Here is a 13,649-nt window from a genome sequence, read left to right as displayed (position 1 = left end):
ATCTTTTTGAGACAGGGTCTCCCTATAGCCCCAGCTGGCCTGGAACTTGCTATATAGACCAGGCTGGCCTCGAACTCACAGAGAATACCTGCATCTGCCTCCCAAGTGCTGGGATTAAAGGCATGTGCCACCATGCCTGGCTTGGGAAATAGAATTTTTAAGAGAGAAAAACATCATTTGATATAAAAATCTATGAATCCTACATGGTAGAATTTAGTGTTTACATACCTTTAAGAAATGTAACCCACAGAAAAGCATTAAAGTTTAATTTTCAGTACATTTTACTCACTGCAAGCATTTTCATTAAAAGTTCCTGTTGTTCTTTTATTGCTTGATTTTTAGTACTCTCTTCATATTCATAACCATTTTTAGCTAAGTAATCAAGGTGGTTGTGAAGCAGAACTGAACGCCAAAACTGTTCCTGCAAAAATAGGTAAAATGACATAGAGCTAAACATTACCTTAATACTAGACAAGGTTAGGTATTTATCTTAAGATATCAAGTTTTGAATATTTTCTGAAACCCTTTCTATATAAGCTTTTTTTACAATTCAAATTTATTATAGCTTGACTGTCTTTATCCTTAAAAAAGATGTGTATGTATACAGTATTTTAGTTTCTTAGCACCGTTCTTTCTCAGAGAACTTGGCAAACTAGTTTCGAAGATGATTTGTTTCCTACTTAGAATAACTGTAAAATTTCAAATGACTTTGACATAGGGCTAGGTCTAGAGATGGATGAGCCAGTGTTTATGGTCAGACTGTACAGAGGACTTGCTTGACCCTAGTAAGGCCCTGCCAGTCATAATCATTTACTTTGCAGCAAGTCCTTAGAAGCCATAATGACAACCACACCAGCTGCTCTGTGATCATAAGCAGTGTCCCTATTGCCACTATTTATTAGAGTAATATTAAAAATGGGCCATTGTGGTAATTCAAAACTATCTGTGTTACAGGTATTTTACTATCAGATTTAGAGTATCAAGGTAAGACTTCCACATACCTCCATTTGGCCTTTCTCTGTTGCAACCTGACAGTATGGAAGCTTAAAGGCTAATATAGCTACAGCAGGACGGGGAAGGGTGGGAGGAAACCGAGAACCTTTACAAGGGATGCACCTGTCAATTAAAAAGAAGTCACAACTTAAAAACGTTCTACAACATCACAAAAAGTAATGATCTACATAACTTTTCATAAGTTAGTAAGTATGAACAGTAGTATCATTCCAATTGCTGACTTAATAATTTGCTGCATTTTGGTCTATTTATTTATTTAGAGGTAAGATCTCACTGTCTAGCTCTGGCTGCCTGAAACTCATTATACTGTAGATCAGGCTGGCCTCAAACTCAAAACTCACAGAGATCCGCCTGCCTCTGCCTCCCAAGTGCTGGGATTAAAGGTGTGAGCCATCACACCCAGCTAATAAATTTATTTTTTAAAAAAACATGTTAGGGGGCTACAGAGATGGCTCAGTAGTTCACAACACTGGCTACTCTTACAGAGAACTGGGTTCGGTCCCCAGCATCCATATGACAGCTGACAACCATCCATAACTCCAGTTTGAAGGGATCTAATGTCCTCTTCTGGTCTCCTTGGGCACTGCATATACACAGTGCATTCACAAACATGTGAAACACTCATACACTTTAAAAAAAAATATTTGGTCTTCTTGAGACAGGGTCTCCCTATAGCCCCAACTGGCCTGGAACTCACTATGTATTCCAGGCTAGGCTAGCCTTAATCTCACAATCCACCTGGCTCTGCCTCCCAAGCGCTAGGATTAAAGGTGTGGGCTACCACACCCAGCCTTACATCAGCTTTATTAAACAATACTACAAGAGAACCACCTCTCTTTAATATATTGCTTAGTAAACTACTCATTCTTTTTTTTAATTTATTATTTTTTTCTTTTTTTTTAAAATGTGTATGAGTGTATTGCCTGCATATATGTAAGTGCACCTGTGCTGTGCAATGCCCACAGTGGTTAGACAAGGGCATCAGAACCCCTGGAACTGGAGTTACCCGCCATCTGGGTGCTGGGACTCAAACCTGGGTCCTCTGCAAGAGCAGATAGTGCTATTAACCACTGAGCTATCTCTCCCTACTCATTCTTCTTCTGAGACAGGGTTTCCCTGTAGCCCTAGCTGTCCTGGAACTATGCAGACCAGGCTGGCCTTGAACTCACAGAAATCCACCTGGCTCTCCCTCCCAAGTGCTGGGATGAAAGGCATGTGCCACCATGCCTGGCCCTACTCTCTTTTTAAAAATAGCTTATTTATGTTTATTTATTATTTTTTATTTCATGTGTCTGAGTATATTGCCTGAATGTATGTAACTGTACCTGTCCCTGTGTTGCACAATGCCAGTGAAAGTCAGAAGAGGGCATCAAATTCCCCTGGAATTGGCATTAAGGACTGTTGTTAGTCACCATGTAGGTGCTGGGAATTGAACCCAGGTCCTCAGCAAGGGCAGCCATCTCTCCAGCCTCAAACTACTCATTTTTAAAATATATAACTTGTGCCATCAATACTTGTTACAGAGTTCATTTATCAAGCAAATCATTCTAAGACAAAATTCTGACACTGCATATTCACATTCATTCATAATTCTGGGAATACTTGGTACCAATGAAAAAAGTATCAAATAAGAGGAAATAATGGTAAAACATCCAAATGGTAAGAACATCCAGTATGTTTATCAGATATTGGTGAGAGTGGAATGAAAAGTCCAGTATCATTTAAAAACTTATAATCAATGCTTGTTCTGCTAAATCAAGGTCACTTTATATGGTGGTAGTGAAGATTATATCTTTCCTAAGACATTTAATTTAACTAAAGCACATTCATTAACTACAGAATGATGCATTGATGCACAACACTCTTTTAACTTATGCATTCCAAATGACTAAACAGAAAACTACTGAAAACCATTACACCCTTTAAGTACCAGGGTCAAATCTATTTTCATAAAGGTTTTTAAAAACACAGTATTTTGAGGGCTGTGTGTGGCAGCCATTCTAGATCTTATCTGTAAGATTGAGGCCAGTGTGGTCTACATAGCAAGTTCCAGGACAGCTGGGGCTACAGGGAGACCCTGTCTCAAAAACAACAGCAACAACAACAAAAAATCCCAACCTTTTCTTTATTAAATAGTGTTTTCATGGAGGAATTGGAGGGGAAAGAAAATCAGATTTTGACTGCTAATTTAGTGGAATTTACCTATTATGAATGTGTTTCCTAGAAACTGTTTAAAACTTTTACAAAAGGAGATGTGAAAAAGGTGAGTCGATTTATTAAGGAGACAAAATTACTTCAATTTCTTTTCAAACTGACCACAAAATCAGTTGTTATCATATTAAAGAGTTGAGGGGGCTGAAGAGATGGCTCATTGGTTAAGAGCACTGACTATTCTCTTCCAAAGGACCCAGGTTCAGTTCCCAGCACCCACATGGTGGCTAATAACCATCCCTAACTCCAGTTACAGGGGATCCAACACCCTCTTCTGGTTTCTGTGGGCATGGCATACACAGGTACACTTATATCCATGCAGGCAACACACATAAACATAAAACTAATTTTTTAAAGAGTTTAAGGCCAGGCATGGTGGTGCACGCCTTTAATTCCAGCACTCGGAGGCAGAGGCAGGCGGACTTCTGTGAGTTCAAAGCCAGCCTGGTATCCATAGTGAATCCAGGACAGCTGGGGCTACAGGGCTACAGGGAGACCCTGTCTCTAAAAGACCAAAAAAAAAAAGTTTAAAAAAAAGTCAAGCTGTAGAAAACTGAAGCCAATGTGCAGAATAACCTTCCCTGGTCAGCAAATTCTACTTTCTCTTGTGAGTTGGACAGATTCTCTATGCACTAAGGGACAAACTTTGTTCCCACCTCTTTTAAAGCCCACATTCAAGAACAGCATGATTTTACAAGCCCACCTCTTCCAGGATGCAGTTTATTTTTATTTGTGTAATATAGCACATATAAATCAGTAATGCAGCAAATGTTTGTTGTTAAAAAAAACAACTAGAGCCAGGAATGGCGGCACATGCCTTTACTCCCAGCACTCAGGAGGCAGAGGCAGGTGGATCACTGTGAGTTCAAGGCCAGCCTGGTCAACACAGTGAGTTCAGGTCAGCTGGGACTACAGGTTAAAAAAAAAAAAAAAAAAAAAAAAAAAAAAAAAAAAAAAAACAACTAGAAAAGCAAATCTGAGCCAGCATGATGGTTTAGTGGGTAAAGGTGTTTTTTGGCAAGCCTGATGACCTGAGTTCTATCCCTGAGGGCCCACATGAGGGGAAAAAGAAACTTCAAGTTGCCTCTGGCCTCTACATGTGCACCACGGCAGGCCCATGCCCCCACCAGACAGACACACATGCAATCAATCAATCAATCAATCAATAAATGAATAAATAAATAAATAAAATGTAATACAAATAACTTTTTTTAAAAAGACAAATTTACTTTTTATGTTCATTAAACAACTTTGGGTTTTAAAAACTAACAGCCAGGCATGGTGGTGCACATCTTTAGTCTCAGCATTCAGAAGGCAGAGGCAGGCAGATCTCTATGAGATCAAGGCCGACCTGGTCTACAGGGCTACATGGAGATCCTGTCTCAAAAAGACCAAAAACGGGGGCTGAAGAGATGGCTGAGTGGTTAAGAGCACTGGTTGCTCTTGCAGAAGACTTGGGTTTGATCTCCAGCACCCACATGGCAGCTAACATCTGTCCTAACTCCAGTTCCAGGGGATCCAACGCCCTCTTCTGATCTCTGCACACAACACAGGTGCACTTACATACATGCAAGCAATACACTCATACACATAAAATAAAAATAATAAAATATATATTTTTTAAATCTAAAAAAGGGACTAGAGAGATGGCTTAGCAGTTAAGAGCACTGACCTCACTTGCAGAAGAGCCAGGTTCAGTTCCAGCACCCACACAATGGCTAACAACTGTCCTTAATGCCAATTCCAGGAAATCCAATGCCTCTTCTGGCCTCCCATGTTACACATACATACATGCAGGCAAACACACGCATATATGTAAAATAAAAATAAATAAAAATGAAAAAAACAAATTAATATTTAGGGTTGAAGAGATAGATGGCTAAACGGGTAAGGGCACTGACTGCTCTTGCAGCAGACCCAGGTTGGATTCCCAGAGTCCACATGGTGGCTAACAACCATCAGTAACTCCAGTTCCAGGGGATCCAATGCCCTCTTTTGACCTCCAAGGATAACACATGACAGCAGTGCACTTATGCACATGCAGGCAATGCACTCATACACATAAAATAAATAAAAATCATTAAGCAAAACAAAAAGAAAATCCAAGGGGTGGAGAGATGGCTCAGTGGTTAAGAGCACTAACTGCTCTTTTCATTTTAAATATATTTTTTCTTTTTTTTCTGGTCTTTTGAGACAAGGTTGGTTCCCAGCACCCACATGGCAGCTAACAACAGTCTGTAACTCCAGTTCCAGGGGCTCTGACACCCCGTTCTAGCCTCTGAGGGCATTGTACAACACAGGTACACTGATATGTAGGCAAAACACTCATACACATTAAAAATAATAATAATAATAAAAAAATATTTTTAAAAAACGAAAGAACAAAGGGGGGAAGGTTGTTATTTGCAGAGAGAAAAGTAGACTATAGTACAGAAAAATTAATCACTAGTAATCATGAAAAATATCTTTAAGGGAACAATAAAGGAATTTTGCTTAAACTGAAGTTCAATTCGTGCAGGTTATGGGCGTGGTGGCAGAGACCTTTAATATCAACACTGGTCAGGCAGAGGCAGGTGAATCTCATGAGTTTGAGGCCAGCCTTGTCTATATAGGGAGTTCTTGCCCAGTCAGTGCTACATAGTGAGACCCTCTCAAACAAACAAACAAACAAAAAAAGGTGATATATCTATATATCAATAGTTTTTACACTCAAAACTTAGGGAAGATATTTTGAACTCACAACTTCAATAACTGACCAACTGATTTTACAGCTTTGAGAATTGAACCTAGGGCTTCATGCATGCTAGGCAAGTATTCTACTAAGCAACATTTCTAACACTTATTTTAATTATTTTTCATAAAATGTACTCCCTTCTAATACTGCTAAACTGGGTTAGAAAATGCATTTAAAATGATTGGGTATGCATGCCTTTAGCCCCAGCACCCAGGAGGCAGAGGCCAGTGGATTTCTGTGAGATTGAGGCCAGCCTGATCTACATAACAAGTTTTAAGTCAGCTATGGTTACAGGGAGACCCTGTCTCAAAAGACCAAAAAAATTATAGATTTAAAAGAAAATGTATTTAAACTGAAAAGAGGTAGGGATAAAGCCCAGTAGAACACTAAAATGGAAAGAAAAAAGAAATAATGCCCTACAAAGCAAAATACCTTTAACTAAGAATAGAAAGAAATGACCATTTTTTAAAATTTTTATTTATTATTTTTATTTTATGTGTATGAGTGTATTGCCTGCATGTAGGTAAGTGCACCTATGTCATGCAATGTGCTCGGAGGACAGAAGAGGCTGTTGGATCCCCTGGAACTGGAGTTACGGACAGTTGTTAGCTGCCATGTAGGTTTTGGGATTCAAACCTGGATCTTCTGCAAGAACATCCAGTGTTCTTAACCGCTAAGCCATCTCTCCAGCCCCTGAAATGACCATTTTTAGTAGCTAACATTCAAATAACACTCATTTGGTGGCTATGTACATTCTTACAAGCTCACTTTACCCTCACTGCAACTGAGATAAGTTATATGAGGAAAAGGGACAAAATCTAAGCAATATGGCCTAGCTACACAGCAGACAGCAGAACTCAGAGCCTGAGCTGTGGTCCGAGACACCATACTACCTTTCCAGGAGCACAAGCCTTGCCATCTTTACCACAAACATCAAAGGCAAACAGAAGCCCTTAGAAGCTTAACTAAACATAAGGATGATTTACTTTCCTGATACCCAGAATAGGTGAGTTTATTAAACACAGCAGTAGGCTTCTGAAGAAAGCTGTAGAATTTCCTCCTCTGGTCTTTAGGTTTCTCTATCTACCTGGAGGAAATCATCTCTAAATGTCTAAATAAGCAAAGCAAGTTTGAAAAGCACAGGAGAGACAGGCATGGTGGCACATACCTATCGTTCTAGCACTTGGGACAGCTGAGACAAGAAGATCACAAATTTGAAGCCCAACCTCAAACCCTTGAGAAGGGCTTTAAAAAAAATGGGGAGCTGGGGGAGGGAGGGAGAGATGCAGGCAATAGACTGAGTAGCAGTTTCCAACCTTTGAAAAAGCTCTTCATGTTTATTCTTCTAAAATTAAACCAGGAAAAATGTGAAAACATCCTCTATCAATATACAAAAATTAATGGTTTCATTTTCTTTTTTCCTTTTTTTGAGACAGGCTGAGCTTGACATCCTAGTCCTCCTCTGCCTAAGTGCTGGATTGCAGGTGTGCACCACCACCCCTGGTAGAAATACATTTTAAGCAGACTTTTGGACACATAATATTTCAAAGGTGTGCTATGCAAGACTATCCTAAGCTGAGTGTGGTGGCACATACTTATAACTCTAACACTCAGGCACTGGAGGCAAGAGGACCAGGAGTTCAAGGCCAATCTTGGCTACACAGTAAGTCTGAGGCCTGCTTGGGCTATATGAGATTCAGTCTCAAGAAACCAAAAAGAATTTTTTTTAGTTAAAACTTTTCTAAGTAATTCAATTATTTTCTTTAACAGAATGGGCCTTAAGGTCCTTCAGTGTACCTGTCAATTCAACTCCCATTGGTCCTTTAGTTTAATGCAGAAACTACAAGAGCTATTATCATTATTATTATTATTGCTACTAGCTACTTGTGTTATTTCAGACAGGTTAATCTTTAACAACTTCAGTTTTGTTACATGTAAAAACTGAGGAGAAATGCTAAGCATTAAGGTAGGGAACATGGGAACTAAACCAAAGATCCCAGTAGTTGCGTTTTCCACCACGGAGGCGCTGAGGTGATATAAAGCACCAAGAATGTAACCACACAAACCCATCAACTGTCCATATGCTGAAAACCAAAGTATTTCTTACTATGGGTATTAGAATTTTCACTCATATGCAGATAATCCCATTTATAAACAAATGTATATTAAAATATAATTTTTAAGCCTATAGAAGCTTCTACTATTATAACACACCTACTGATACTAAATAAAAACTGCTATCATGAAATAAAAATCCAACACTTTAAAAAGGCACTTATATTTAAAGCGTCCGAAACTACTAGTATAGTCAATTCCTGAAACCCTTCCAAGTCTAAGACCTATAATTTAGAGCCCATTATTTCTTTATTTCATATTGAATTTAACAGTTAAATATTACCAACTATAATTATCACAGCTTTTAATGAAAGAGTTAAAACTCTGTAGATTTAACACAAAGGCAGGTAAGAAAGCTGGCTATATAAATTACTAGGAGTTTAAAAAATCAACCCTGAAGGTGTGTCATGGTGCACACCTTTAGTCCCAGCACTTGGGGGGGCAGAGACAGGTAGATGTCTGTGAGACTGAGTCTAGCTAGGACTACAGGGAGACGCAGTCTCAAAAAGACCAAAAAACAAAAATTAAAAAATTGAACTTGATAATATAGTTATTAAAACACAAAATTACTTATTGTAAATTAAATAATTTTACATTCCTCATTTAAGATAATAATATTCAATAACAAAATGAATCATCTTTTTTTTTTTTTGTCTTTTTGAGGCAGGGTCTCCCTGTAGCCCCAGCTGTCCTGGAACTCACTATGTAGACTAGGCTGGCCTCGAACTCACAAAGATCTGCCGGATTCTGCCTCCCAAGTGCTGGGATTAAAGGTGTGCGCCACCACACCCAGCAAAATGAATCATCTTAACTTAAATAAGCACTAGATTGAATAGCAAAATTCCTCATAGGTTCAAACCATAACCCCCTATGAAGATGTAATGTGAATTTGTTAATTCAAATATTTTGGTTTCTAGAAATGGAAATGCAAGAAATTCCTGAGAACAGCCTAAATTCTATTAAAAACTTAATAAAATCTTTTTCTTTAAAAAAATATTTTTTTCTATATGGGGAAAACTGAACCTTCTGATTAGGAAAAGCATTACCATCGAGTCACAGTCACAGCCCAACGTTTTTATGATACTAAATATGTCAATAATGGAACACCTGGAGATTTTATAAAGGCAATAAATATCAACACATCTGTGGTTTTCTACTAAGTTCAAATTCGTATTATCTAAAAAGATTGTATTTTCTCTTCTCAAACATCCCACAATGCCAACCACTGCCTCCAAAAATATCTGTTATTTCATAACCTGTCTAGAGAAGCCAGGAACAAATTACAGCAATTTCTACTACCTTCCAACTATTAAAATTTATCTACATTGGTGTCTATCTTCTTCCTTTAAGATAAAAAGTCTCTATCTTCATATTTTTATTTATTTTTAGTATTTTATTTATCATTTATTATTTATTTTTTCATTTTAGGTATATGAGTATATTACCTGCATGTGTGTAGGTGTACCTTTGTTGTGCAATGCTCCCAGAGTTCAGAAGAGGGTGTCGGATCTCCAGGAACTGGAGTTATAGATGGTTGTTAGTCACCATGTGGGTGCTGGGATTCAAACCCTGGTCCTCTGCAAGAGCAGTCAGTGCTCTTAAACACTGAGCCATCTCTCCAGTCCCTCTATCTTACTATTTTAGACAGGGAGTCTAAAATCTACCACCTTTTTGTTGTTGTTATTTTTACATTACCAGTCTTTACCAATAAATTCATTACCAAAAGTACATATAAAAATATTGCAGAATGATGTGACCAAGCTGAGAAACCCCTTAGTTGACTTCTCTCCCTCCTTTAAGTACCATGCAAATCTCCACCCCAATTCATATACATGCTATTTTGATGCCTTGACCTCCCAATGGAATTTAACATTTTCTCATGACACTAAAACACCTTGAGTCAACAATAACCTCCATGTGCGCAAACAAATTTTCTTGAACTTGACTTCCACACTTCTGTGATTCAGCTTATTTGAATTGCTGCTTTCATCTACTAAAAGTTTAAAACATCTACTTTTGAATAAGTAATACATTGATATGCTTGGAAAGTATAAAAAGGAATATAGAGAAAAGTCTTTCATAATGTCCACTGAGTGTCTACCACCAAACTACTGTTAACTTTCTTTCTACGCTCTCAGGACCTTTGGACAAATAAGCCAATACATCTATGTGTTTCTAGTTTCTCCTTGCTTTTACACAAATGGTGCTATGTCATTGTATACACTTTGGAGATCTTTCTACATCATTAAATAGTGTTCACATCCTTTTTGGTAAATCTTTCATACAACACTGTAAATTACACAACTCAGTTCTTTTTAGTAGATTCACAGCTGTACAATTAAGATCACCAATTCTTTTTTTTAAATATTTTATTCATTATTTTATTTTACGTATATGAGTGTAATGCCTGCATGTAGGTAGGTGCACCCATGTCATGCAATGCCCACAGAGGTCAGAAGAGGGCGCCAGATCCCCTAGACCCGGAGTTACAGACAGTTGTTAGCCACCACGTGGGTGCTGGGAATTGAACCCGGGTCCTCTGCAAAAGCAGTCAGTGCTCTTAACCACTGAGCCATCTCTCCAGCCCAAGATCGGCAATTCTAAAAACATTTTAATCACCCCTAAAAGAAGTCCCACACCCATGAAGTTATTCCCTAGTCCCTGCTCTACTGTCTTCCCAGTCCTTACTCCCACTCTTAGATAGCTCTTCTAAATGGAATCATACACATAAAATAAAAATAAAGAACCATCAAGCTATAATTTTATTTTATCACATAATATATATGCATGGATTGTGCAGGGGTCAAACCCAAGGCCTCTTGCATGCTAAGTACATGCTTTACTACCTATAAATGTCAAACAATACTCCTTTGTTATGTTTTTGTTTTTGTTTTGAGACAGGGCTGGCCTTAAAGTCAGAGATCCACCTGCCTCTGCCTCCCAGATGCTGGGATTAAAGGCAAGCACCACCACACACAGATCAACTGACAACTCTTTTAGAACAAGAAGATAATAACAAGTCAGAAAGAGGAAAACCTTACAAAAGTGGGAAAGGGAGGCTAGAGAGATGGCTCAGCAGTTGAAATCACTGGCTGCTCCTGCAGATGACCCAGGTTTGGTTCCAAGCATCCACACGGCTAACAATGGTCAATAACTCCAGTTCTAGCAAATCAGATGACCTCTTTTTGACTACATGAGCCCTGCAGGAAATATGGTGCACTTACATATTTGCAGGCATAACACTCACCCATATAAAATTTAGTTGTTGTTTTTTTTTTAATGTGTATGAGTATTTTGCCTGTATGTATGTGTCTCCATGTACAGAATGCTTGCAGAGCCCAGAAGAGGGTGTCAGATCTCCCAGAACTGGAGTTATACAGTTGTTATCTGCCATATGGGTGCTGGGAACTGAACCCAGGTCCTCTGCAAGAGCAGCCAGAGCTCCTAACTGCTGTACAATCTCCAGCCCCACAGATAAATATAATTTTTCTAATTAATAAAAAAAAGGAAAACCTTCAACAAAATATTCAGTCAATACATATGGACTAAAAATTCTATACGGGCAGTCAACACATTATGGATAGGCCATTTCCCTACACAGACAAAAATATCAAAAAAGCAGAATTATAGATATTCAATTCTAAGTCATAGTTTGATTAAAGTTTTTCCGGGGAACTAATGAATTTACTACGCTTACTTACTGAGATGACTGAGGGATTGCTGAGGTGTATGAATGACCTGAAGATATGCACACTGGAAAGCCTTTACCCAGCATGGATCAAGCCTTCTCTTCCCCAGATTATATACTTTAGTCATCCCCAAATCCAGGAGACCATGTGTGATTAGAGCCAAATTATATACATTTGGCTGTGAAGAGTGGCTGGATACTCCACTGAGGTTTCTTTAATGAAGGAACACAACTGTCAACAAGCCCAATTGTGATGACGTTTAGCAAGCAGACACAGCTGAAGTTGTGACAATGACAGTTATTTGACACAGAAGAAACTGCTGAACAGCATCATTTAAAAGGATTTGGTGCTAGGATCCACAAATGAGGGAGAACAAATGTCTTTTGTTTTTCCGAGTCTGTGTTACCTCACTTAGTATAACAGTTTCTAGATCCATCCATTTACCTGCAAATTTCATTATTTCATCTTTCTTTACTGCTGAAAAGAACTCCATTGTGTAAATATACCACATTTTTGCTAACCACTCCTCAGTTGTGGGCACTTAGGCTGCTTCCATCTCTTAGCGATTGTGAAAAGAGCAGCAACAAACACAGTTGTACAAGTGTCTCTACAACAGGATGAGTCCTTTGGGTATATGCCAAGGAGTGGTATAACTGGGTCATATGGTAGATTCATTTTTAGTTTTTTAAGAGTTCTCCACAGTTTCCCACAGGGGTTGCACAAGTTTGCAATCCCACCACCAGTGAATGAGCTCCCCCTATCTAGAAGCCTTTGAGAGGGAACAGGTACTGGTTCTAGCCACTCCAACAGCTATCACAGTGCCTGAAAACAAATCCTGAGTTCACCACTCTGAGTTCAGCCTTGGCAGACAAAAGAAAAATGAGGCGGAACCCAAGGGAGGGATGCTTTGGAAGCTCTCGTCAAGAAACTCCAATGGACTCTGATATGAACATTTAAAATATTTTTTTAAAAAGAGGAAGCCAGAGCCATGCATTGTAGTATAGGTCTGTAATGCCAGCTCTCAGGAGACTTGAGGTAGGAGGACTGCCTCAAGTTAAGAGGCCAGACTCAGTTCCATAGCAAGATCCCATTTCAATGTCTGCCCCTAAAATGAACCAACTTTCTACATCTTGTAACAGCTCACCTCAGCTGCTGGGGATTTTCATGGATACCAACCACCCAGTAGTGATCAGATTTTCCTTTGCAGTGTTCTCTTGTGTTACATATAGGAGTCCATGTATTACCAAGCCCTCTGTTAAGCATTCGAACACAGCCTTCAGAATCCACGTAACAGGGAGTACCTAAATACCAACAAAAAAAGAAATCACTTGGAAACATGGCTATGTATTGTTAAGAAAGTCTTCTTTCAAAAATACAAGCCAAAGGGGCTAGAGAGAGAGCTTAGTGGTTAAGAACACTGGCTGCTCTTGCAAAGGACCCAGGTTCCTAGCACCCACACTGCAGCTAACAGCTGTCCACACCTTCAGTTCCAAGGGAATCCAACAACCTCTTCTGACCACTGCCCCCCCACCACAGGCACTGCATGACACAAATGCACTTACACACAGGCCAAACACTTGTACACATAAAATAAAAATAAATTTTTTTTCTAAAAATGTCAAGGATTCAGCTTTCATTTCAAAGGTAAAAAAGGGAGGCAAATAATTCTCAACTGCTTTCTGTAAAAGTTCATACCACACAGACCTACCTGAAGAAATAACTCACGTGTAATATGATCAAAATTTACCAAAATAAATTTTTAAAAAAATCTCAGTGAAAGTTATGCCACCTGCTGGAATATAACAATAATTATTTTTAAGACAATCTCAACTTTTTTTCTTCTGAGATAGGGTCTTACCATGTAGCCCCATTTGGCCTAGAACTCA

General features: G+C 38.8%; 1 protein-coding gene across 1 annotated transcript in view; it reads right to left on the bottom strand.

The window, feature by feature from the left end:
* Positions 1–13,649, bottom strand: part of Wdhd1 (WD repeat and HMG-box DNA binding protein 1) — a 72,179-nt gene that overhangs the window by 23,260 nt on the left and 35,270 nt on the right. The window contains exons 15-17 of the mRNA XM_008839541.3: positions 12,908–13,064; positions 1,002–1,116; positions 290–421 (exon numbers count right to left, since the gene is read on the bottom strand). Of these exons, the coding sequence (XP_008837763.1) occupies positions 290–421; positions 1,002–1,116; positions 12,908–13,064 (404 nt within the window). The remainder of the gene's footprint in view (positions 1–289; positions 422–1,001; positions 1,117–12,907; positions 13,065–13,649) is intronic.

The sequence above is a fragment of the Nannospalax galili genome, unplaced genomic scaffold (assembly GCF_000622305.1).
Source record: "Nannospalax galili isolate Female #2095 unplaced genomic scaffold, S.galili_v1.0 scaffold336, whole genome shotgun sequence".
Lineage (NCBI taxonomy): Eukaryota > Metazoa > Chordata > Mammalia > Rodentia > Spalacidae > Nannospalax > Nannospalax galili.
Note: the sequence above shows the minus strand (reverse complement) of the source record. Positions and strands in the feature narration are given on the sequence as shown.